At 42.7% G+C, this 27332-nt stretch overlaps 1 protein-coding gene across 2 annotated transcripts in view; it reads right to left on the reverse strand.

Annotated features, from left to right (window-relative positions):
• The window catches only part of PAK5 (p21 (RAC1) activated kinase 5), a 309974-nt gene that overhangs the window by 100936 nt on the left and 181706 nt on the right, over positions 1–27332 (reverse strand). For both annotated transcript variants that reach the window (XM_058287556.2, XM_071211561.1), the window contains exon 4: positions 8531–8745. In XM_058287556.2, coding sequence (XP_058143539.1) covers positions 8531–8734 — 204 coding nt within the window. In that variant the 5' untranslated portion in view covers positions 8735–8745. The remainder of the gene's footprint in view (positions 1–8530; positions 8746–27332) is intronic.

Genomic DNA, 27332 nt, shown 5'->3' on the forward strand with positions numbered 1-27332 from the left:
ATCTTCATGGGTCAGAGGATGGTTTTTACAGCCTTGGTCATGGGCAGAACGTAAACAACGAAGGGATAGGACCTCAGCATTAGAAAATTATAAAATACCAAGGATGACAAATATAAGGCAAACCCACTAAAAGCAAGCTTTGCTCTGGCATTCTCTGTGATTCTTCAAACTTGAAAGAGTGGAAAGAACATTTTAGAAAGAATTTGAAGGCCAAATTTAAAAGGGAGATGGGGTGTAAGGATCTGGGTGTCTTAAGGGACCTCGGGAGTCTTAATCTAGATAAATTATATCCCATGGCACTGACAGGGATAGGATATCACACACAATAATCTTTGAAAAAGTTGTAGAGATTGGAAGGTTACCAGGCAAATGGAGAAGGCAAAAGTCCCTATTTTCAAAAAAAAAATAAGTGGATACTGGATGAGGAACAAGTTGCCCAAGCCACAGAGCACCAAATTTGATGTCAGTCACTGGCTGAGTTCCACCAACAAAGATTAAACATAGGGATTGCTTATGCCCTATGACAGTGGTTCTCAAACCTTTTGGTTTCAGGAATATCTTAAAATTATTGAGACCCCAGAGGACTTTGGTTTGGCTATATCAGTATCTATCCATATTTACTGTATCAGAAATTATAAGATATTTTAAAACAGAACTATACATAGACCATAAGCCATTAGCCGTCACAGCAATGGCATCATCACACACCATGGAGCTTCTGGAAAACATTGTACACATGGAAGAGAACAAGAAAGAAATGCAACTGATGGCTTAGAATTACTATGAAAGAGACTGAGGGATGCCCTGGGGATTCTGGGCCTCACTTTGAGAATGACTGCAAGAAAATCTCTTACCATCGTGCCCAAGAAGACATGCATACAGATGGTCATTACAATATTATTCATAAATATTCCATAGTAAAGAAATGGATAAATGAACTGTAGAAAACCATAGCACAATTTTAAAATAAACTCAGTTTGTATGTATCAATGTGAATTTATCTGAAAACAATGTTAAGTAAAATAGCAAATTAGAGAATATTATATACAATATATACCGTTTAATAAATTTTAAATATGCCATATGATCCTATTCCTAGAAAGTACCAAAAAATCAATATCAAATTACCAGAGCTAATAAATGAGGGAAAAACTTAACCAAGGATGTAAAGGACCTGTATTTGGAAAACTACAATGCATTGTTAAAAAAAAACAAAGATGACCTAATTAATGGAAGAACATTCAGTGTTCATAGATTGGAAGACTAAATATCGTTAAGATGTTAATTCTACCCAAGTTTATTTACAGATTCAACACAATCCTGATACAAATTCCAACAGCCTTTTGTTAAAGAAAAGAAATGGAAAACTCAACTATCAAATTTATTTTGAAAGTAAGGGGTCCTGAAGAGTGAAAAATACCTTAAAAGAGAACAGACTTGGAGGACTCTCATTTCCTGACTTTAAAGCCTATTATCTACCTACAGAGGTAAAAACAGCATGGAACTGGCATAAAGATAGACATACAGACCAATGGTACCAAATTAAGTGTTCAGAAATAGACCCTCACATCTTTGGTCAAGTAATTTTTGGCGAGGTAGTCATGTCCATGCAACTGGGGAAAAACAGTCTATTCAACAAATGGTGCTGGGAGAACTGGATATCCATATCCAAAAGAAAGAGGACCCCCTATCCCACACCTTATACAAAAAATTTACTCAAAATGGATCAAAGCCCTAAATATAAAAGGTAGAAGCATAAAAACCCTGGAAGAAAATGTAGAGGAACAGCTTCAAGATCCTGTGGTAGGCAGTTGTTTCTTAGCCCTTATACCCAAAGCATAAGCACTGAAAGAAAAAATAGATAAATGGGACCACCTAAAAATTAAATACATTTGTGTTTCAAATGACTTTGTCAAGAAGGTGAAAAGGTAGCTGATTCAACGGGAGAAAATATTTGGAAACCACATATCCAATAAAGGTTTGATTTCCTTGTATTATAAAGAGATCATACAACTCAATGATAAAAAGACAAGCAACCCAATTAAAAAATGGACAAAAGACTTGAATTGACATTTTTCCAAAGAGGAAATAAAAACGGCCAAAAATACATTTTTCTGCAGAGGAAATAAAAATTTGGTCATTTTTATTTCCTTTTCGGAAAAATGTCTATTTAATATCACTAGCTAATAGGGAAATCAAATGATCTGGCAATCCCGCTACTAGGAATATGTTCAGAACTGAAAGCAGGGACACAAACAGACATTTGTACACCAATGTTCATAGCAGCATTATTTCACAATTGCCAAAAGAAGGAAACAACCCAAGTGTCCATCAATTGATGGTGGATAAACAAAATGTGGCATATATATACGATGGAATATTATTTAACTGTAAAAAGAAATGAAACTGGGATGCATATGACAACATAGGGGAAACTTGAGGACATTATGTGGAGTGAAATAAACCAGACAAAAGACAGCTATTATATGGTTTCACTAACAGGAGCTAAATACAATGAGTAAACCAATGGAATTAAAACCTAGAATATAGGTCACTAGAAGATAGAATGAGTACTGAGAAGGGGGAGCGGATGTGAATTTAAATAAGGTTGATGGTAAATGTTTGGAAATGGCTAGAGTTGATGGCAACCCATTACAGTGAGTATAACTAATACTACTGAATTATAAATGTGATTGTGGCTGAAAGGGGTAGGTCTGGGGACTTAATCAATAGAAAGAAAGCTACAGGGGAATCTTGGGATTATATAACACAGTGAACTCAGTGGTGGATGTGGATTACAAATACAAAAATGTTCTTTTATGAACCAGAACTAATGTAGGTCACTATTACAACATGTTAAGAATATGGTGATTTATGGGAAAAATACAAGTAATGTAATTTATGGAATAGAGTTAACAGTAATATTGCAATGTTTTTGCATAAAGGGCAACAAAGATGCTCTATCAGTGCCAAGGGCCAACAACTGGAGTAAAGTGGGGTAAGGGATTTTCTTTTTGGAGTAATGAAAATGTTCTAAAATTGATCGAGGGAATGACAGCATGACTCTGTTGATGAAACTGAGAGACACTGAGTATACATTTTGGATGGACTGTATAACACAGTGAATCCTGAGCTCTTTGATGGGCTGTGGCTAACAGTACAAATATGAGAACATTCTTTCATGAACTATAACAAATGGACATATTAATACATGGTGTTAGTAATAAGGTGGTTAATGGGAAATGTACACCTAATGGGCTATAGTTAGTAATTTGGATGTTCTTTTGTCAATGGTAACAAATGTTTCACAATAATACAAGGTGGTGACGGTGGGGTGGTGTATGGGAATCCTATATATTATGCATGATTGTTTTGTAAACACAATTTTTCCAATAAAAAATTAAATATGCCAAATAATACAATATTATATTATTTCTATAATTCTACCTGAAAATTAAAAACAAATCTGAAGCAAAATTAAGACATGCTATTGTTGGTTCATTTTAGGTAGAAGCTACAAAGGCTTTTTTACACTAGTCTCCATATTTTCTTTTCTTTTTTTTTCAGCATTTTTCAAACGACTCATAGGCTGTTACAAAGGGAAAGGGTGATCACCAAGTCCTGGCTTGAGTTCACCTAGAACAGGGTCTTCAAGAACATCTCCCACCCACCAGCAGCATCAGCAGCATCTGAGCTTTTGAGAAATGCCAGTCATCCGGCTACCCCAGATAGATTCAATCAGAAATCTCCAGGGTGGGGTGTGGGAATTGGGTTTTAACAAGCCCCCTGTTTCTGATGAAAGCCCAATTTTGAGAAACACTGGGCAAGAATAAACATGATCATTCAAACTGTCCTTTGTATAATGTTTCTGATTCAGCATTCATTTTAGTCATATTGCTTATGGACAAAACAACATGAAGCATAAAAAGGAGTTTCTCAAAGGCATCTGTGAAGAGTTTTGGAGAGCCCTTTCCCTCCCTGCTCTAAAAGTTCAGGCCGCCCTGGTTAATCGACATGTCTTGCCTTGGGCTCACCTTCATCAACTTGTGAACAAGGTTCAGGTAACCCATGCCTTCTGGTTACGTTTCTAAGATTTTGGATATCTTGGCCAGTAAAAACTTGAATTGATATACCTTGTAGAAATTTTCCTTCATAACTACTTAAACCAGGGGTTCTTAAAGTGTGGACCATCGACCAGGAGCAGCAGCTTTACCTGGGACCTTAAAGAAATGCAAAGTCTTGGCCCCACCCCAGACCTACGGAACCAGAATACTTGGGGATGGAGCCCAGTAATCTCGTCAACAAATCCTCCAGGGGATTCTGATGCACAGTCCAGTTTGAGAAACACTGATGTAAAAAGCTCTACATAGGACTGGTATATTCTGGCATGCAAGACATGCAATTCAAGCAAAGTTTGAATATGAACAGCTGAAATACAACCCCATCAAAAATTAAAAAAAAAAAAGGTTGTCGGCTGCAATGGCAGATTTCCAGTCAGAAGTAATCTCGGCAATACTCCCTGACATGAAATACTTAAGAGTGGCACTTTGCCACCTCATAAGGTGCCATAAAATTCTCCCACTTACTGATTTTATGTCAAGATCTCTTTTCTCATTTTTCATCATCCTCTTTATAGGACAATTTGGCCAAGCTAGAGCTTTTTTTTTTAATTTTTAAATTATTATTATTATTATTTAAAGATACATGGATCACACAAAATGTTACATTAAAAAATATAAGCGGTTCCCATAACCCCACTCGCCATATCCCCCATTCCTCCCACATCGACATCTTTCATTAGTGTGATATATTCACTGCACTTGCTGAGCACATTTTGGAGCATTTTTTCCCAAAATGGCTTTATCTGCACAACTACATCACAATATTTTTTTGTCAGTACAAACCTTATTTCAAGGCTAGTTCTGACTTCCGAGATGTATTCTTCAGGGTTTAAAATAGGTTGCTCTCAGGTGACTTGGAAGAATTTTCCAAATAAGGCATGTCCCCAAAGTGGGCTCATCAACGCCGCATGGCTTATTTTGGCTCCCTGAATCCTTTGACTCGACTTAGAAGAGTCTGGTCCAGCCAGCAGGATTCTCCTTCACCAGCAATATTGTCCAGCACACGTTGACAGTGCTAACTGCATGCGTGGCGTTTGGAGAGGAGACAGAATCAATCTAAAGGAATGTGGGGAGGGTACCGGATTTCTTGAGTGTCCTTCACTTAAAAGCATTTGATTAACTTCACCCTTTCTCGGAACGATTCCTCCTCACTGTTGCTTTGACTATTTTTTTTTTTAATCCCTCATTGACTGTTTATTATCATTACTATTTTCCCTTCTCAGTGGCAAAACTGCACCTAGAGTGCCATTTGCAGAAACCCAGGGCTGGTTCTACACCTGAGTTGTATTTCCAGTCCTCCCCCAGTTATTATTTAAGTGTCTGGGACAAATATTTTCATTACATACAAACTGGCCACTCATACACCTGGCCTCTGGATTAGAAAGCCCATAAAGCAAGTAAGGAGAATGACACGGCTCAGCAGTTGGGAAATCGCGCCCTGACCTGGTTCAGTTGGACTGAAGAACTCTGCGAGGATACTGGACCAGCCTATGAAGGAGATGGAACAAATGAGAAGGCTCCCCAAATCCACGAGCATGCTGAATTATCACTCAGTGGGGTGGGGGCGGTAGTGCCCCTTCACTTCCACCCAGGACCTGCTGGGACCTGGACAACTGACAAACCGTGGTGAAATAAATGACACGCCATTCTCAACCAAGAACGAGCACACCCTTAACGGCACGGCGCACGCCCTCCGACTTTCAGCTGTGCCCTTACACTAAGACTGCTTCTGGGATGCTCCTCAGCGCTGCTAAGCTACCCAAGGGTGGGAAAAAAAGCTCCAGCTCCATGTGGGCCTTTTTATTTCTCCATGATGACTGACAGAAGAGGACTTCTCTGGGTACACTCTTGTTCCATTTGCAGGGTTTAGGCAAAAGTTTGGCATACAAGAAAAATTAAGGAAATGAAAAGTTTATTCTTCTAAATCTTAAGTTCTTTTTAAATCTGGGCCACCCTATTTTTTGGTCATCAGTGAAGCATTGGTTTTCAGTTCTCTTAGGGGGAAAATTATGTTCAATTGTAGGATATTGTCCAATACTAGCCTAGATTGGTTAACTGTTCTGATTTCTATTAAATATCAATCTATACCTGTTTTAAAACGGAAGGCTCTTTTAGTCCGTAAAGATTTTATCTTTCCAAGAGCCATCTTCTTAGTATGTAATATTTGAACTGGGCTGAAAGTTTTCAAAATCCTATCAGAAAATCAAATTTATAAGATGCAGGATTATAAAACTCTTTGGGTAGAATGGATTTATACGTTGAATATCAGAAAAGAACAATCCCAAAAAGAGAAAGATTATGTTTGTAAACTAACCTATTCCTCTAGGTGTAATACCGTTTGATTGCATTAGATGCAGCTGAGATTAATGCTGATTAAATTACCTGTTAATATTTAGGGCTTTGATTCGACCATGTCAGCAAGGCGTGACTCAGGTTGAATTCCCACCTCCTTGCTGGGATACAAAAGGACACTCACACAAAAAGACACACGGGAAGAGAGAAAGCTCTGTAGCTTTTCATCCTGGGTCCCTGTGGAGAGATGAGCCATTCACCGGATAGTCTGCAGCTGACTTGGGAAGAGAGCCAAGACTGATATATGAGGTCCAGAAAGAAACGAGCCCTATGCCAGGAGGGAGAGGAAGCCCTGAGGCTCCAGCCCTGCGCCAGCTGCAGCTGAGAGAGGAAGCACAGCAGGGAAGGCTGAGGCCTGGCAGAGATCAGCGACAGCCTTGCTTTAACACACGGCAGCTGACTTTGGTGAGAAAGCAGCCTTGAGTTGGACTTTTTAGGACCTTGCAACTATCAGCTTTTATCCCAAATAAATAACCTTTATAAAAGCCAACAGATTTCTGGTACTTTGCATCGGCACTACTTTGACAGACTAATATACCTATAATTTATCAGCTATGATCCTTTTTGCATCCTATTAAAAGTACATCCACTTTTGATTTGCTTATCATTTAAACATTTAATCAAGAATAAGGTATTTATATAGCTCAGTTGTGTATTATAATGGATAAGAGAAGAATCTGAACTGGTTTCTTTGCCTGGATTACAATAAATAGAATTATCTATTAAATGACATGATAATAAGCTTCAACTATGTTTAATTCCCATAGATAGCTTTTGGGCAATTGCCCAGTTATCTGAGGATTTCTTGTCATCGCGAGGTGCAGAAAGGAACTGCAATGGCTGGATTTTCTTCATAGTAACCTGGCATATATGAAATACATTGGGTCTGCTTTCTGCTTTAGTGCAATTACTTTTTTCACGACCATTCCTTGCCAAAATCTAGCCATTTGTTTAAGGTAAAGAATATCCTTTTCTAGGTCTCACCTATTTTTATTTGCTTTTATTTGAAATGGCGCTCTCTGTTCAGCTCTAGAGACAAATATGAGTTTAATTTTATGTGTCAACTTGGCTAGGTTATGATGACCATTGTTTAGTTAAAACACTGGCTTAGATGCTGCCGTGAAGTATCTTGTCAATGCGATTAGCATCTTTACAGAAAGCTTTTACATAAAGGAGATTGCCCTCAGTAATGTGAGTGGGTCTCATCCCATCAGTTAGAAGCCTTAAGAACGAACAACCAAGGTTCTAAGAAAGAGACGAAATGCTGCCTCAAGACTACAACATCAAATCCCCCGGGAATTTCCAGCCTGCCTCCCTTAGGATTTTGCACTTGAGGCTTCAACATTAACTCTTACCAGAATTTCCAGCCTGCCAACCTTCTTACCCGACCTCAGGCTAACCAGTCCCCACAACCACACACACCAACTCTTAAAAATAAATCTCTCTCTCTCTCTCTATATATATATATCCTGTTGGTTCTATTTTTCTGGAAAAGACTAACACCTGTATGTACATTTATATATTTAATTACAGTTATATATTTTGATTATATAAAACATGTATATATGTGTGTTTGTGGTATACATATTTGTAAGCATGTGTGTGTGTGGTCTTATTGTCAAAATCTGGTAGCATAAAATTTTATATATTAGAGAAGTTTAGATTTCCTGAGGGCAAATGCAAAACATGAAAAGGTTGTCTAAGATGGATGCTTAATCAGTGGTTATTGTCAATATTAATCAAAGGAGTTGAATAATGTTCTTCAGTGTAAAGACTATCAAACATCATTTAAAGTAGAAATAAACTCTCCTAGTTTGTGATTGCATGTTATGTGTCTCATTATAGAAAAAAAAGCTCACATCTGAAAGCTGAGGTTACTTTTTAGTGCTGCGATTTACAATAAGTAGTTAACATAAATATTGAAGGATAATTGTAGATTATCTATAGACATTAAAAAAAATACACGGCTGAGGCATTTTTATAGCTTGCTCATAAATAGCATATACATCAACCAAGAGCCTGCTTCCCAAGGCCACTGAGCACCGGAGCCGCCATACCTTCATGGGAGCCAGCTGTATGGGCGTGATGCACGACGGGTCCACCATGGGCTTCGGTCTGTTGGCCGTGTCTGCTAATAGGCTGTGCCACTGCTGGGGGAGGCCGGTGAACTTCTGTTCTTGTGGATCAAACCCAGTGTGAACCCTGTGTTCAAAGTTGGATGGGCCAGATATTTCGATCTTTTTCTTTTTCTTCCCAAACATGATGCAAAAACCTAGAAAACGCAAACAGACCAGAGGCAGCTGTTTACATCTTGCTAGCAGACGCCAATAAGAAACTTACTAAATTACTAATTCATTCATTTGGTTATATATATATAGAGAGTTATTTTTTCCATGTACCAGCTGCAGAAGATCAAAGTTGGATTTTCAGGATAAGGGAGATCAGATGATGTTGTGCAAACTTTTTTGTTCCCCTTCTGAATTTGCCATATTCTCTGCCCCACTGGCTTTGGGTTGGGATGTGTGACTGGCTTTGACTAATAAGACACAGTGTACCAGTCCTGGGTGGAGGTATTTTAAGGCATTATGCATGTCCCTCTAGTGCTCTACCATTTGCATGATTTTCTCTCAGGCAGATAAATCTCCCTTAGCTGAGGTCCTGGATGGAATGGTACACAAAGCATATATAAACTCTCAATCTTTAGTCTCAAGGCAAGCACAGCAAGCCCAGCTGAGCCATAGCTGAGCCACAGCCAAGTCATGGTCAACCCATGAGTGAGAAATAAATATCTGTAGGTAAGCCACTGAGGTTTTTGGACTTGTTGTTACGCAGCATTATCAAAGCAAAAGCTGACTAATACACAGGGAAAAACATCTTGAAGTTTGACATTCACTTAAAATGCGAAACATTTGTGTGGAAAAATCAAATACATGCATACATAAAAATGGAAATAATCATTCTCATCGCAAAGGTTATTATGAAGTGCTTATAAATAATAAGCACTGTAAGCACTTAGTAAAGCACCTGGCACAAAGTAAAAACTGCAAATATTAAACATAAGTCTGGAGAAGCATACAGGAAACTTGACTAGTGCTGCCTACAGAGAAGGGAATTGAGTGACTAAGGGACAAGGCAGGAAGGAAGACTCACTTTATACTGCATATGATATTCAGAATTTTGTTCAATGAGTTTTGCCTGTTTGAAACAATGAAGTTTACCAATTAAAAACAGGGATACTTCCAGAACATGTGTAAAATAGGCCCACTATGCCTTCTAGAATTAGAAAACATATAAGGTAAACCTAGGTTTGACTCCTGGCTAGGCCACCAATTGAGCTGAGCTCTTGAGTAACTAATTTTCCCTCTCTGAATTTACTCATCTGTGAACAGGACAATTTTGATGTTTGGGGTATCCACACAGCACTGTGGTAGGCATGGTTATGTTTGGGCTTACATACCACTTTGTTGGGGAAGCCTTATCTTAGACCCCCAGACTTAAATAGGTGGATTGTGTACTCTTACAGTTCTGTGTACCTCCTCACAGCATTTATCCCTTGTGATTAATTATGTGTCATGATATGCTTGATACCTGATAGAATGTATGCTCCGGGAGGGAAGGGATTCTACCTGCTTATTCATTGGGGTTTTCCAGTGTCTGGTGTCTATTAGGGCTCAAGGAATATTTGCTGACTGACTAACAGGACTGAGAACAGAATATTCATTCAGTGAATAGCATATTGGTCAAAGCTTCATAGAAGGTAACATCATCCCTTGCTCTCTCCCTCTTTCCTTCTTTCTCTCCCTTTCCCTTCATCCACCATTAAGATTTCTGTCTCATCTTTGAACAATTTATCCTTTCTTGGCAAGCAGGGTCTTCCTGCAAAGCATGGGCTAGGACCTTCCAGAAACGGGGTGGCAGCAGGAATGTAACAATGTACATTCTCTTGGCAGAGAGAGATTGTTCCCAGCTTTAACTATCCTGTCTCTCTCAAAACCCATTCCATTCCCCACTGGTTGTTATCTCACACAATTTGGAAAACTAATGAAAGGTGATAATGAAAAACTAGTGGAAGATGGTGAGGTCTCAGAATACAATGATGTACTGTCTTTCCTGGAAAACAGAATTATGATCTAAGCAAAATTTTTAGGTACTTTGTTACAAGTGTGTCAATATATGTAGGTTAACTCATCCTACACATTTGGGCAGACTAAGTCAAAGTGCAAAGAAGTAAAGGAAGCCAGTTGTGGTAGACTGTCCTAGTGATGACCCCTGATGTTTCACATCTCCCAGGGCTCATGCCTTGGGCTGGCCCCTTGCACCCTGAGTCTGGGCTTGCTTTGGTCAATAAGTCATTAGCAAACATGATACAAGCAGAAATTTGAAATGTGCCTGCAATTGGGGCATGCCCTCTTACTGCTCTTGGAGCCTGCCACCCACATGAGAACAAGGCCAGGCCATCCTGCTGGAAGGTGAGAGACCACAGCCTCCCAGCCAAGAGCCAGCAACCCCCAGGAGCAAGCCACCTAGATGAGCAGCAGCAATGCACAGGTGCTTGGGTGAGCCCAGAAAAAACTTTCAGAACCACTCAGCCGAGCCAAACCCACAGTGTCGACCTACAGAATCAGGAGCAAAAGAAACAGCCATTGCTTTAAGCCACTTCAATTTGGAGTAGACTGTTATGCAGAGAAAGCTAACTAATATACCATTAAAGACTTTTCTAGACTTCATTCCTTGGCTCTTCAAATACCTGACATTTTTCTCTTTCTGTTTTAGCTGTGCCAATGTCAGATCTGGGTAACTATATTGGCCTTATATAATTGTGTTAATTCAAGGGAGACATGGTGGTGATGCTACAATCTAATTGAGTACTTCAGCATTCTCAGTGGCCAGGAAATGACAAAACAAGCATCTCTGCACACCATCTCTCAGTATTATTTGGTGAAAATAATATACATGTGAAAATATAATTTGGCCATGTGTTCGCTCATTCTATGTAACATTCTAATAAACTTGAGATATATCCACTTAAAACAAAAGATAGCAATTATTTCAGAAAAATAATTTGAAAAGGACCCTTTGCATCTTTCAGGCTTGAACAACACTGAAAATAGAGGCTCAAATGTTTTTATTTTTATTTTTTATTTTTTTAAAGATTTATTTTATTTAATTCCCCCCGCCCCCAGGTGTCTGTTCTCTGTGTCTATTTGCTACGTCGTGTTTCTTTGTCTGCTTCTGTTGTCGTCAGCAGCATGGGAAGTGTGGGCGGCGCCATTCCTGGGCAGGCTGCACTTTCTTTCATGCTGGGCTGGCTCTCCTTACGGGCACACTCCTTGCGCGTGGGGCTCCCCTACGCGGGGGTCACCCCTGCGTGGCAGGGCACTCCTTGCGTGCATCAGCACTGCGCATGGGCCAGCTCCACACCGGTCAAGGACGCCCGGGGTTTGAACCGCGGACCTCCCATGTGGTAGACAGACACCCTAACCACTGGGCCAAGTCCGTTTCCCTCAAATGTTTTTAGAATCACAACAGAAACACGTTACTGTTCTCCATTTGATTGAGACTTTCCCAGTGGTTGTCATGCCATTCTAGTGAAGGTCTAAAAAGAAATTATCAATGAACTAATACTTTTCCTGTTTCTAAAATAAGAGCATTGTGGAGAGCAAGCCCATGACTGAATTAATCTGCCTACTCTTATCCTGTGATACGATACAACTGTAATTTAAATGGTAATAAATACAGTTCCATAAGTGTGGCAAGTTGCGTTAAGGGTAATAGAGGGGGAAGTGGACTTGGCCCAGTGGTTAGGGCGTCCGTCTACCACATGGGAGGTCCGCGGTTCAAACCCCCGGCCTCCTTGACCCGTGTGGAGCTGGCCACACACACTACTGATGTGTGCAAGGAATGCCCTGCCACGCAGGGGTGTCCCCCGCATAGGGGAGTCCCACGCGCAAGGAGTGCGCCCCGTAAGGAGAGCCTCTCAGCATGAAAGAAAGTGCAGCCTGCCCAGGAATGGAGCCGCACACACGGAGAGCTGACACAGCAAGATGACGCAACAAAAAGAAACACAGATTCCCGGTACCGCTGATAAGGATAGAAGCAGTCACAGAAGAACACACAGCGAATGGACACAGAGAGCAGACAACTGGGGCAGGGTGGAGAGAAATTTTTAAAAATTAAAAAAAAAGAAAGGGCATGCTCTCTAAAAAAAAAAGGGTAATAGAGAAAGCAACTTAAAAGGAAAATAGAAAGCTGCTCTAAATTCTAAAGCAACATTTCAGTGAGGTTGACACTAGACTAAATGCAGAGACAGAGTTCCCAGGATGTTTAGTCACATTGTATTAGCAATGGCTGTTACTCTGTTTGTGACCAAGAATCTCACCCCCTGGTGAAAAACGGAGTCCTGGTGACTTTTAGCACCTCGGAGTAGGGAAGTAAAGGTCCGCTGGGCAGGCGGTATCTTCTCTTTGATCTATCCATGTTTAGTCTGTACCTGGCATGGTACTCGATGTTTAATGCACATGATTCCATTAAAAACACACCACAACTCCGTGAGGAGGTGACCAGGGTCCCCCAAGTCCTCCCCAGGTTCAGTGATTCGCTAGAGGACTCTCAGGATGCAGTGTATTGTTGTACGCATGGTTAGGATTTATTACAGCAAGTGAATAAAGAGCAAAATCAGCAAAGGAGAAGGCGCCTGGGGAAGTCTGGAGGAAACCAAGCACGAGCTTTCAACTGGCCTCTCCTACAGCAGTCCCACAGGGTGTACTTAATTCTCCCGGCTCTGAGCTGTGGGAACCTGCATCAAATGCTGTGCACCAAGGAAGCTCACTGGGGACCTGGGGCCCAAGGTCTGTACCGGAGGCGGGTCATGTAGGCAGCCACTGCCTAATATGTAACAAAATGTCAGATGCCCAGAAGGGAAGCAGGTGTTAAAGATAAACCATACTATTTATACAAACACTGTAGGCACTGTGAGCTCTTCTGGGAAACGGTGGGAGCCCTCTCAAAATTGAGGTCCTCAGAGGCCAGCTTGCAAGACGGCTTTTCCGAGGCTACGCAGTTCATGCCTGATTTGTTAACTCTTTTCTAGAGTCAGGCTAGAAAGGTTATGACTGTCTCCATTTTCCAGAAAATAGAAATGGAAGCTCAGAGTCTGAGCTACAAACTGGCAGAGCTGGAGCCTCAGAACTTCTAATCATTGGGCAATGCGTCACTGCCCTGCCTTGCCTTCTCTGTCCTCTTAGGGAAAACCTGCTCCCATGGAGGTAGGGGTTTGTGGGAAATAATGAGGTCTAATAAATTTATGGCCAGATTCTGGAGGCTTTCTTGGGTCACCTCATGTCAGGACAACCCTCGTAGAATACTGCTCAGCATCTACCCAAACGGAGGTCACGGGTCACCTCGACCTTCTGAGTTCCAGCAGCCCTATTTCCAGAACGATTTGGTAAACATATTTCAAGATGGAGAATTTGCTACAGATTTTTAAATTGAAGCCCTTCGAGACTTAATGTCAACTATTTCCCCACCCCTTTGTTTCATTATTTTAATTTAAAAAATAATAAAGTTTATTTTCTTCTAATGAAAAAAATATGTAGGGTGATTCCACATACCCCACCACCTCCCAGTTCCAGTCCCACACTTTTCCCCATTAACAGTATCTCTCATTAGTGTGGTATATTTGTTACAATTGATCAACACATACTGAAGTATTGCTACTAACCATGATTAGTAGTTTACATTTAATTTTATACTTTGCACCACACAATTTTATAATATTTGATAAAACGTATAATGGCCTGTATCATTATTGTAATGTCATTCAGAACAATTCCAATGTCCCAAAAGTGCTCCATGTTCATTAGTAAACATATGTGACCATTTACCTGCTAGTTTGACTCAGTAGCTTTCACCAGCTATATGAGAGGCAAATGCTTTGTTTTGTTTTGTTTTTGGGGGGGTGCTAGAGTGACACCACAAGAAGCCATCCATGAAAATGGGTTGAGCTATCCATCAGCCACTTGGAGACTCCTGCTTCATGTGGATACCCCATCATAACTCTACTTTAAAAGTATTTTCATTTGTTTCTGTTGCTTAATTTTCCCCTTGAGCATAGAGCTTGATGTGTTCAAAAAAGCAAGATAGGCATTCAGGGAAACTATTTCCTTTATGAAATTATTTAAAATATTAAAGATAAAAGAGTTTTATAAAAACAGCATGATTGCCTCTTCAGGCAGCCCAGTTTCTCATTAATTAAGCATTGTGGTTAAAAGCCATGGGTCCACATTGCCTGGAACTGAATCCCAGTCCTTCTACGCCAGTTAATTGTGTTATCTTGGGCAACCTACTTAGCCTCTCTTTGCTGCAAGATCCTCATTTGTAAAATATCCTTTTCCAGCGTATTTTTGTGAAGCGCCAATGAAATGAGACATGAAAAAGGGGTTTGACCTGTGCCTGGCTCACAGCAAGTGTTCAACACACACTGCTCCTTAGTATTCTGAATCAGTTTCCTTGAGGGAAATGCAGTAGGAAGGTCTCAGAATTAGCAGTCACTCTACTACTAGCCAGGTTCAACCAGTGACTGAAGTGGCACTAGTCATCAAGTCAAATGGGTGGTAGGGAACAAGAGCATTGACTTGACTCTCAACTGCTACCGAAGCAAGTTCCAATATTCTCCAAACTTTTACCAACTCAAGGACTTGTGGGTCTGTCCTTTGCCCCACCCCCAAAACTATTTTTAAGATAATGGCATGGATATACCTTAGTTGTGGCCTGCATGAGAGGTAGTAGTTAATGGAGAGGGGCCAGGTTGAAGATGGGATGGAGGCAGAGACGAGACGAGCTGAGCTGGAGCCAATCTACTAAACAATCTTTTTGTTCACATCCCCCTCTTCATGGCAAAGAGTGTTGGTCTAATGCAGTTGATCTCTAACTTTTGGTTCTGAAGCTAATTAAGGGTTTGCTTTTCAAGCCCTACAGCTGAATGTAATTACGGCACTATTAAGGTTTTCAGCCATACAGATAGCTGCATTTTACCTACGAGGAAAAAGACTACAAAATTTTAAAATGATGTGTTAATGTACGTTTTAAGAGCATCTCTTTTCTCACTGACTCCCCCATGGAAAGATTTTTCTTTTCTTTGCCTCAGATCTATTTTTAAGAACTTGGTAAATGTAATAATGGATATTTAAGTACTTTAGAAACACTCATCTGTATTCAGATAATTTATGTTTTATGACTGGGCCTGTCATTGGTAGAAGAAAGACAGCCATTTGAGAAATCATACTGTGGAAATCATATTGCAGAAATCATATCGTCAATGTACCCCATTCCCTTTGAGATGTCATTGCCCAGATATGCATATGTTACAGAATCATGAGCAAAAGATGCAGCAGGTCTTTAGTTATGGTGCATTTAATGGAAAATATAACATGGACTATATTGGGATTCAGGAGAAAATATTAAAAAAATTGGAAACGGCTCATATAATCTAAAAATCAAGTTGTTTTCTAAGAAAACAAATGATTGTCATTGTGTCAAATAAGATGCTGTAAATGGCTTGGTTGGTTCTTCTCAGATTCTTCTACTGCAATGTCTCCTGGACATCACACTGTGGGCAGTCGCTGCCCCATCAAGTGAAGCCCCTCTAGGACACCACCTCAAAGCACAGTGGGTCAGTGAAAAGATTACAATCTTTGTTCCTGGTCCCCATTTGTATTGTAAGGCATGCGTGACCCAGGTACTCTGTGCTCTGTGCTTGATTTTCTGACCTGAGCTCTGCTCCAGCCATGCCTGCCTTCTCAACAGCTGTTGCCCCATCTTGTTTTGTGGATCTGACTCTGGCTTCTAATCTCTATCTTTTGGATTTGAACTCCTTGTTTCTTCTTTGTCCTTCTCTACTTGTGTGACTCTCTCAGGTGCTTTTCTCTGGTCAAGGTGTTTGGATCTCACCTATCTGCTGATCCCTTCTCATGTAACTTTCGGATTCTGTCCTGATTCTGGAATCTGTGGTCACAGTTGGATTTATCGCATCCACTCACCTGAGTTTACACTGTCTAAATCTTCAGCATTATAAGACCTGTTTGGTCTAGCTCAACTCCCAACCCTGGCCTCAGCCCATCCATCCTATTTTTCTGCCATCCAACATCCAGGGCTGACAAAAGCCATGCTTTGAAGAAACATATTTAAATTTTAAATCATTTTCATAGTGCCCAGACTGTTAACATAATGTTGGAATAGTAGAAAGAAAAAAAAACCATAGTCTTTAGAGTAGTACCTACTGAGTGTTGATTAAATACTAGAATATTGTGTTAAATTATTTTACCAACAAAAGCTCCTATTTCAGCATGGAATCATTCTTCATCACAAGGTTTACTTCCTCTCTATGCCAGACCTCTTTCCAAGCTCCAAAACGCTGTACACAGATCTGCGCTCGGATGCGCTCCATTCTTGACAGCCAGCATCTATTAAACAACTCATGATCTTACTTGCCCTACCTGTTAATTCTCTGGATATCTCAGTCTCATTATATAGCCCCACGTTACTTTGAGTTGCTGAAGCCCCAAACCTGGGAGTCCACTTTGATTTCCCTTTCTCTGCCATCCTGTAAATACAAACACCACCAAATCCTGCCTACTTGACTCCCAAAAGGCCCATGGCATTTCACATCTCTCTGACCCCCACTGTATTTGTTTCCTAGAGCTGCTGTGACAAATTACCACAATCATAGCAGCTTAAACCACATAACATTTAAAAAAAAAAAAGATTTATTTATTTATTTAACTCCCCCCTCCACCCCTGGTTTTCTGTTCTCTGTGTCTATTTGCTGCGTCTTGTTTCTTTGTCCGCTTCTGTTGTCATCAGTGGCATGGGAAGTGTGGGCGGTGCCATTCCTGGGCAGGCTGCACTTTCTTTCGCGCTGGGCAGCTCTCCTTACGGGGCGCCTTCCTTGCGTGTGGGGCTCCCCTACGCGGGGGACACCCCTGCGTGGTGCGGCACTCCTTGCACGCATCAGCACTGTGCATGGGCCAGCTCCACACGGGTCAAGGAGGCCCGGGGTTTGAACAGCGGACCTCCCATGTGGTAGACAGACGCCCCAACCACTGGGCCAAGTCCGCTTCCCCACATAACATTTTTATCTTACAGTCCTGAGGTCAGAAGTCTGGAATGGATCTCGCTGGGCTAAAATTGGCGTATCGCTAGGGCTGTGCTCCCTTCTGAAGGCTCCTGAGGAGCTGCTGCCTTGCCTTTCCCTCCTTCTAGAGATTGCCCCTGTTCCTTTGCTCATGGCCACCATCATCCATCTTCAGAGCTAGCTACGTTGCATCTCTCAGACTGTTCTTCCATATTTCACAACACTCTTGGACTGTCTTCTTCTGCCCTCTTCCACTTTTAAGAACTGTTGTGATCAGAGGGGCTAATCCAGGATAATCAGCAACCTCAATTCCACCTGCAACCTTAATTCCCCTAAACCAGTGTCCCTTCAACTAACCTTGCCCCTCCCAAGCAGTTGCCTACCCTGTGGACAGACCAATCTTTCCAAAATGCAAATCCAAGTGCATCACTCTCCCATCTAAATCTTTTGTAGGACTTCGCATTGACCTTAAACACAAAGACAGATTCCTTATCACAGCTCTCGATGCTCTCTGGAGTCGACCCATTGCTTACCTGTCTAGCCTCATAGGTTCATTCACACCTCCATTAAGTCCTACCACCCTGAGTCACCCCATTACATTTTAGGCCCTGCCCTCCAGCCTCTGCCTCCTCCTACCCTGGCCCTTACCCTCTTGCCTCACCTCTCCCTAAGCCACACACCCGGTCTTGGGGCAAATGTCCCTTCTTCAGAGAGGCTGCTTTGCAACTCCAGACTCTCTTGTTATTTTCTCCCAGAGCTACTTTCACAACTATTGCATGACCAAAAAAGCTTTAAGTTGCAAAAGTACTTGCTTTTTAAGTCTCCACAGCATTTTATTAAATATTGATTCCTTTATTATTAACATTTAAGTTTTTTTTCTCTTAAAAACAACACTCCACTGAGACTTCTTATGTATGTTTCATTCAGCATAAAAAATGAGCAATTCTGTGGCACAGATTGCCAGATATGTAAATAACTGGATGAAAGGCATACATGTTTAACATTTTTTAAAATGGTGCCAAATTGGCTTTCAGAAAGCTTGGATCACTTTCCTCTCCCACCAACATTGCTGGAAGGCAAAGTCGGTCTTTCCTGGTAGACTGTAAGTCCTATAGTTGATTGTTACCTCGTCTGTGCCTGGCCCATGGTAGGTGGTGAGGAAATAAGTATTTGTTGAATGAATGAAAGGTCACTGGGATAGACAAACAATTTTTCCTTTATAGGCTAATTTTGTGGTTTAATGACATTGGCTTTTAACAAACTGGCAGTCCACATGGTGGTCTCAGCATCATTCAGTGAGTCTTGAATCTCTATTCCATCTCTCCTTCCACGAGACCCATCATTTTTTTTTTAAGATTTATTTTTAATTTCTCTTCCCTTTATCCTCCCCCACCCCCCCCACCCCCATTGTCTGTTCTCTGTGTCCATTTGCTGTGTGCTCTTCTGTGTCAGCTTGGATTCTTGTCAGTGGCACCGGGAACCTGTGTCTCTTTTTAATTCATCATCTTGCTGCGTCAACTCTCCATGTGTGTGGCACCACTCCTGGGTGGGCTGCGCTTTTTTTGCGTGGGGTGGCTCTCCTTGGGGGGCTCACTCCTTGCTCATGGGGCTCCCCTATGCAGGGGACACCCTGCGTGGCACGGCACTCCTTGCGTGCATCAGCACTGTGCATGGGCCAGCTCACCACACAAGTCAGGAGGTCCTGGATTTGAACCCTGGACCTCCCATGTGGTAGGCAGACGCTCTATCAGTTGAGCCAAATCCACTTCCCAAGACCCATCTTAAAACAGCTTGTCAGAGGTCGGTCTCTTAAACTTTTCCTCTTATATAATTGTTTTTCCCAGTCCTTCAAAAATATTTACTATGCACTCCTTGTGTACCAAGTAACATAGGCAAAGCAGGTGAGCAAGATCATCACGGAGCAGAGGCGAAAGGCTTTCTAGGTGGGGAGGGAGAAAGACAAACAAGCACAGTAGAGTGTGGAGCCAGGCTTCTGGGTTCAGATCCTAGCTCTGCCACCTTCTGGGTCACATTTTTTAACCTCTTCATATCTCAGTTTTCTCATCTTTAAACTCAGCTTATAATTAGTACCTACATCACATAAAACACCACCAGGCACTCACAAGCATTCAGTAATCATTAGCTGTTAATATAGGGTGGAAAAGTGCTCTGACAGTGACACAATGGGGTCATATGGTGGAGCTGAGCTATTCAGCATTCTCTGCACCAGCCACATGTGACAAAGGAGCACTAGAAATGGGGTTGGTCAAAACAGAGATGCATGCTAAGTGTAAAATATACACCGGATTGTGAAGAATTAGTATTAAAAAATGTAAGATACTCATACCAGATTTTTTCACTTTTCTCTTTGAAATAATTTTAGATTCCCAGGAAGTTTCAGAGGTCCTGTGTCCCACTCACGCATTTCCCCCCAGAGTTGCAGCTACATAATTAGAGTGAAGTATCAAAACCAGGAATTTGACATTGGTACAATGTGTGCATATATTCCAACGCCATTTCTCACATATGAAGACCCTGCAACCACCACTGCAATCACGCTGCAGCACTAATCCATCACGCCGAGACCTCCCCGTGCTCCTCCTCTATAGTCACACTCACCCTTAGCACTCCCAGCAGCCCCAATTCCTGGAAAACACCAATCTGTTTTCCGTCTTTATAATTTTATAATTTGGAGAAGGTTCTGCAAATGGAATCATGCAGTATGGGACCATCTGAGATTGGCTTTTTTTCATTCAGCATAATGCCCTGGAGCTCCATCCAAGTTGTATGTCTATTAATAGATTGGTCCTTTTTACTGCTCAGTAGCAGTGCATTTTATGGTTGTACTACAGTTTGCTTAATTATTTACCTATTGAGGGATATTTTGGTTGCTTCAAGTTTTTTTTTTTTTTTTTTAAGATTTATTTATTTATTTAATTCCCCTCCTCCCCCGGTTGTCTGTTCTCTGTGTCTTTTTGCTGCGTCTTGTTTCTTTGTCCGCTTCTGTTGTCGTCAGCGGCACGGGAAGTGTGGGCGGCACCATTCCTGGGCAGGCTGCACTTTTTTCGCGCTGGGCGGCTCTCCTTCCGGGAACACTCCTTGCGTGTGGGGCTCCCCTACGCGGGGGACACCCCTGCGTGGCAGGGCACTCCTTGCGCGCATCAGCACTGCACATGGGCCAGCTCCACACGGGTCAAGGAGGCCCGGGGTTTGAACTGCGGACCTCCCATGTGGTAGACGGACGCCCTATACCACTGGGCCAAGTCCGTTTCCCTCAAGTTTTTGACTACAAATAAAACTGGAATGAATGATATTTGTAGGTTTTTGAGTGGACATGAGCAAGAATAATTTTTTATATTTTTATATCAATATAAAAATATATATTTGGGATACATCAGATCAAATAAAATATATTTTTCAAATTAGTTTCACCCTTTTTCTTTTACTTCTAAAATGTAGCTGCTATGGGGAGCAGATGTTGCTCAAGCGGTTGATCTTCTGCCTCCCACATGGGAGGTTCCAGGGTTCAATTCCCGGTGCCTCCTAAACAAAAACAACAAAAACAAACAACAAGCAAAACAAATGAGAAAACCAACTCAGGGGAGCCAGTGTGGCTCAGTGGCTGCTAGAATATCTAAAATTAGACAAGTAGCTCACACTATATTTCTGTTGGACAGCACTGTGATAGAGTAACTTTGAGGAGAGTAAGTGTGCAGTACTTGTGATATGGCAGTTGTTGAAGAAGGCTTTGAGGACAGGAAATCTGAGTTCAGCCTTTACGGGTAAGAAAAGGTTTTTGACAAGCAAGGCAGAGCATTACAAGTGGAAGGAACACCAGGGAGCCAGGCCCCAAGAGAGAAAAGGCCTTGTCTTATTCAAGGGACAGATGCAGAAAGAAGCGATGCTGATGGAAGGGGGATGGTTTGGCCCACTTGGTTGGGACATTACCTGGACAGCCCCAGATTCCCCAGTTCTCTTTTGGCCTTCTACTCCATTGACATCGATGTCTAAACCCCATCTACGTTCTGAAGGCAATGGGAAGGAGAACTTGATACAGAAAGTATTTTCAAAGTGTGTATGTAAGCAGAATAGTTTCCCAAAAAGACATAATTTTGAATAGATTAGCATATCAGTTTTTCTGCAACAAACCACATAAAAAAACATGCAGTGACTTAAAATAGCCACCATTTATTTAGCTCACAATTCTGTGGGCTGACTTTTTGGGGGGCTCTGGAAGGTAGCCCTTCAGAGCTCAGGTAGGTGGTTTAGGTAGGTGTCCCTTCAGGGTTCAGGTGGTCCTTCTGGCACAGGTGGTGGTCCTTCTGGGCTCTCCTGGCCCACTCCTATGTCTGTGGTCAGCTGTGGGTTGGTGGGAGACTGGTCTAGGATGACCACTGGACTCTCATCTCTCATGGGGTAGCATGGGCTTGCTCTCATGGTGGTAATGGGGTTCCAAGAAAGAAGAAGTGAGGTTCCAGGAGGCCGAGGCTTGAAGAGGCGTACCGTTGATTCTACCGTATTCTCTTAACATAGCAAGTCACATGGCTACCCCAGATTCAAGGCTTGGGGAAAGAGACTCCCCCTTTTGAAGGGAGCAGCTGCAGAGTCACACTGCACAGGGAGAGGCAGAGAACTGGGGCCGCGTGTGCAGCCTACCAAGGTTACATCAGCTGTGTGCAGGGGAGAGTTTAACAACCGGCTCTCTGGGGGGAGAAAGGCAAGCAAAAAATTGAGCCTTGATTGTAGCATCTGACAATTTCTGTGGCGTAAAACTGCCACCATCCCAGATTTTAAGCTCTCATTGATGAACAAGGGGTTTTTAAAAGCCCTGCACAGGTGCCTCTCCCAAGCTCCAAAATACCACTGAGAGAAAAGTCTTAACCTGGGATTTGGCAGGGAATGCAGCAACTTCCGGCACTCACCCACTCAGGACCGCCCACGAAGGTCACCTGCCCTCACTTAACGCAGCCACTCCGAGGAGCGCCATGCCCCAGGACCTGAGTCACCTGAGGAGCGTCATGCCCCGGGACCAGGCACAAAGGCCTGTGCGTTTCCAGGTTCGGTGGAAAGATTTGGAGTTCTTTGCCCGGAAACCATGTGATAACACGGTAGATGTTTTCATCATCTCATTATCAAACAACCCAGGTGATTGAAGACAGGGACAGTGTGTGTGTGTGCACGTGCGGCTGGCCATCAAAAGCAGACCTCTATAAACCATAATTGGAAACAATGTCCAGTTTAACAAATTAGCGACTATTTTCTTCAGTCTCTGAGGAGATAAAAGTTCTTGCGGAGGAGTTTCACATTGAGCAAAAGAACCTCAAGAAACCTTAATTTTGCTTTACTTTAATTGGTCAGATGGGCCACACAGACACTTGCCTAACGTGGCTCTTCCCCTCTGAGGTCACATGGAAACACCACCTGCTGGTGAGAATACGGCCTTCACGTGGCCAGTGGCAGTGGCACTCGTCTTCTTCCCCAAAATACTATCATTGCTACCAATTGTCTGAAAACCTCACAGACTTGTGTACTTGCTCCAGACTATGGGAAGAGCTAACCAGCAAGCTGCCCATTTCCAAAGTCTCTGAAGACACAAATTTTTAAAACTGGAGTGTCGGGTGTGTGAACCTTCTCTATTGAAGAAGGTTGGTCAAAGTATCAGTAACAAGGAGTACACAGTGGAGCTTCCTTGGTAAATTAAACCCTAGAAACTTGTAGTACAAAGGTAGACTTTGTAGACAAAGGGTCAGAGTTGTTTTTTTTAAACTTTAAACTACTGGAATTTATCACTGTATTTTGCTTTGTCTTCAGAAAATCCAACATTCTAAACAAAGAGGAAATCTACTCCAGATGTGTCAGCTTCCAACCAAAATTTCCACGTGATGAAGCCCCTGCGGTGGGGCCTAATTCTCCCCTTCTCACTGCCCCCTTCGCGGTGGCTTCTTCACCTCGACAACGTGCCAAGGGGGAAGGGCGGGGGGGGGGGGGGCACAGCTTGCGTGGCCCAATCAGATGAGCCCAGAGCCCTGACGGCTGCAGCAGAAACCAGGATCTGAGCCTCCAACCCCAAGCTCCCTGCCTACCCCCAGGGTGCCCTCGCCTGCGGTAAGACTTCCAGGTGATCCCGTTTAATGCAGGTCACCAGAGGCCCTCAACACAGAAGGTGCCGAGGACCACGGTGACAGCAGGAGGACAGAGGCCACTGGTGCACTAAAGGAAGGCTTGTGGAATCACACGCTGGAGCAGAGATGCTGCAGGTGGATTGGGGCATAGGGAGAGCCGCCGGGTGCCGGGGAAGGGAGCCGCGCTGCAGGGGGAGGAAGATGACTGGACGCGGCCTCTCCACGCTTCCGCCCTGGTCTCCCTTCACCTTGCCTTCAGCCTCTGTTCTCTTGAGTCCTCACTATATACATCAGGCACTGCTCTGGGTGCTGCAGGCTCAACAGAGCACCAAAGAGCCCTGCCGCTCATGTGGGGACTATTTCAGTCCACAGCGAAAAACAGTAAACAAATAAGTGGGTAAATGATGAGTGTGCTAGAAGGTGATAAAGCCTGGGGAGAAGAACAACGGAGCACCAGGGTGGGCAGTAGTAGAAAGGGTCAATTTAGTCGTCGGGGAAGAGAAGTCCCCGAGAGGTAATGTTTGTGCAAAGGTTAGAAAGGCAGTAAGGACACAAATCGTGAGGCACAAGTCACAGAGCCCGAGGAAGCGGCGAAAGCAAGGGTGAAGGCCCTAAGATAAGGACATGCCTGGGGAAGTAGCAAGGAGGTTGTGAGGCTGGAGAGGGGCGAGCGAGGAGGGAAATACGTGAGCCAGGAGGTCAGAGAGAACCGGAAGTCAGCAAGCCTGGGCCAAGGTTCTTCAAGGAGGGACCCGAGACCAGCAACTTCAGATCCACTACAGGAGCTTGTCAGCAAGCAAATTTGGGGGCCCCACCAACAAAATCAGCAAGTCTAGGGAGGAGGACCTGGTGATCTGTGTTTTGTCAAGGCTTCCAGATGATTCTGGTGACTGAGTTGGAGAAACTGTGCTCTAAAGCATCAGTGGCCACGGCATGGGACAGCAGGCCATCGGGACGTTTAGTGACTTGACCTGAAACAGTAATAACTTGGATTATGACACGTGACTGATTTCATGTCTTCTAGGCCAATGCCCTGCAATGGAAGTCTGGGTTTACCTGCAGCGCCTTCTCACTGTGTTTTCTTTTAGGAGGTACCAGAGATTGAACCTGGGACTCTGCACTTGAGAAGCAGGCGCTCTACCCCGTAAGCTGCATCCATTCCCCCTCACCGACTCTTGAATAACTGCAGCACAGGAACTTTTCCCCACCTGGTAGTTCAGGATTCAGCACAATTGGGGGCCCGCCCGAGGGAGGAGCATTTGGTAATTTAGCACAATGTGGGCAGGGGCGTGTGCCCTGCACTGGGCTTTCCCAGCAATGGTCTTTCTAACTGTGATCACTCCTTTTTGGTCATCTTCTCTAAGATAACACGGTGGTGGGTGCCACGTTGAATAAGATTATGGGAATGCTGACACGGGACGATGGACTATGGAGAACAGGAGCTACGATGGGAATGGGAACACAAAGCATGCCTCCCACTGAACACGGATTGCACATTCTCTCCCTTCTGTAAGTGGAGCCCATGCTGAAGGTGGGCGCCCAGCCCCCTGGCATCCAGGCATTGCCACGTGACCAGGTCTGGCCAACAGACTGTGTGCAGGAGTGAAGTGCAGCCCTTCCACGCAGACCAATGCTTTTAAGTCAGACAGATGGAGAGAAAGAAGAAACCCAAGAGGTGATGAAGTTTCAAAGGAGCCTGGGTCCCTGAATTGTTGCATGAAGGAAGTCCACCTGCTCACCAGGAGCGCCTGCACTGGACTTCAGGCAAGACAGTAATAAAATCCATTGAGGGAAGCCGATGAAACTGTGGATTTTAGTTGTCATAGCAGTGAGCATTACCTAATATGCAACCCTTTTCATTTTTCTGATAATACTATGCTGTCAGAAAATAGCATTAGCCTCATATCAAAAGGGAAAAGGCTGAGTGTTAGGGTGAAATCAGTTGCCTAAGTTCACTCAGCTAGCTGGTGGCAGATGTGGGACACATGCCAAACTCTTCTGGCCTTTAATATATAGTTTTCATGTTATATTTAGTGAGGCAAAGAATGGGACACAAAGACGAAGCAGCAATAGTAATGGTTATTAGGAGCTACTATGCAAATTTCCATCAATAAATTCCTTAAGGAAGACTATCTCAAAATTGTTAATAAATCTCTTGCATATTTTGGAAGATGGACACTATTGGGACAGCAGGTTAAGCTTTGCTCCTTTAAACAAATAAATTAATAAAGGCACAGCCATTGCAATGGCAAAATCTGCAGTGGGTTAGGGCAGTGCCTTGTTTCCACAAAACATGGCTCCTAGCCTGGAAGTTTGGTGGTCCTACCTATGGAGCAACCCCTCTGCTAGCAAGGGCTAGTCTGCCCTCGAAGATAACCCCAAGGAAGGAAATATTGTCACAAGAGTAACTCCTACTTTCTGCATCTTGAAACTGTCTAAAATGTACTTAACGTGAAGTTTCTAGGGAGAGTTTAAAAAACAGCATTGTCATTTCTCTGTGATGCACAGTAATAATCCTTTGAAATTTAAATCTTTGAAAAATGCCTAAGTGCATTTTCCTCCTCAACTTTATGGATAGGTTTTCTGGAATATGGTGGGATTTCTGGCTCTTTTTAAATGGAAAGGGGCCTATTGTTCCTATTTTTTTTATAATGTCAGAATTATGAAATATGGGAACTCAGCAAAGACTGCCCCTTCCTTTTGAAAATGTAAAGCAGGGCTGCATTTTGGAGTCCATAGCCCACAGGGTTTTCTGAGTTCTTAAGAAAAGATAGGGAACCTACATTACCAGTGAGAGGGTCACTTAAAATATATTCCCTCAATATGAGAAGTTGGTAGCTTTTGAATAGAAAGAACATTAAAAGCTGTTGCTTTATACCCCTACTTAACTACATGCAGCTGGCTTTCCCTGTTAACTTGCTCAAGAACCTGGGGATGGTGAAAATTACTCATATGCACAGAGAAATTGTGGTATAGCTCTGCAATGGAACACTCTACAACAATGAGAACGAACTGTATGGAGAAACAGATGAATTTCACAAATATGCTAAGTGAAAAACACCAGATACAAATGAACACACACTTTAAGTATCTAGAGAGTCCATTTAGATAAAGCCCAAAACAAACAAAGCTAATCTAGGATCTTAGAAGGCAACACACAGGTTATCACTGGAAAGGCTAGGAGCCGGAAGGGAACACGGGAGTGGGGGGTTCCTGGGGTGCTGCAGAAGTTCTTTCTTGATCCGGGTGCCTGTTACGTGGGTGTGTTCAATTTGTAAAAACTGATTGAATCATGCACATAGAATTTGTACACTTTCCTGTATGTACGTTAAACTTCAGTGAAAAAGTTCAAAAATATAATCACGTCTCTCCTTTAATCTGGTCAGTTTTCATATGTCATGTGTTGCCAGGAAATTAAATCACTCTCATGTATTTCCTTAATTTTTTTCCTGCTCTTAAAATGCCCATAGGAGGGTTTACAAACAGATCAGACACAAGCAGGAGAGCCTCTTCCATCAAGGTTACACTGTGCAATGGAAAGCGCTCCAGACCATATGTCTGAGTTAGAGTAACATCTGCTCTCTGGGGCTCAATTATCTCACCTGA

Source organism: Dasypus novemcinctus, chromosome 24 (genome assembly GCF_030445035.2).
Source record: "Dasypus novemcinctus isolate mDasNov1 chromosome 24, mDasNov1.1.hap2, whole genome shotgun sequence".
In the NCBI taxonomy this organism is placed as follows: Eukaryota; Metazoa; Chordata; class Mammalia; order Cingulata; family Dasypodidae; genus Dasypus; species Dasypus novemcinctus.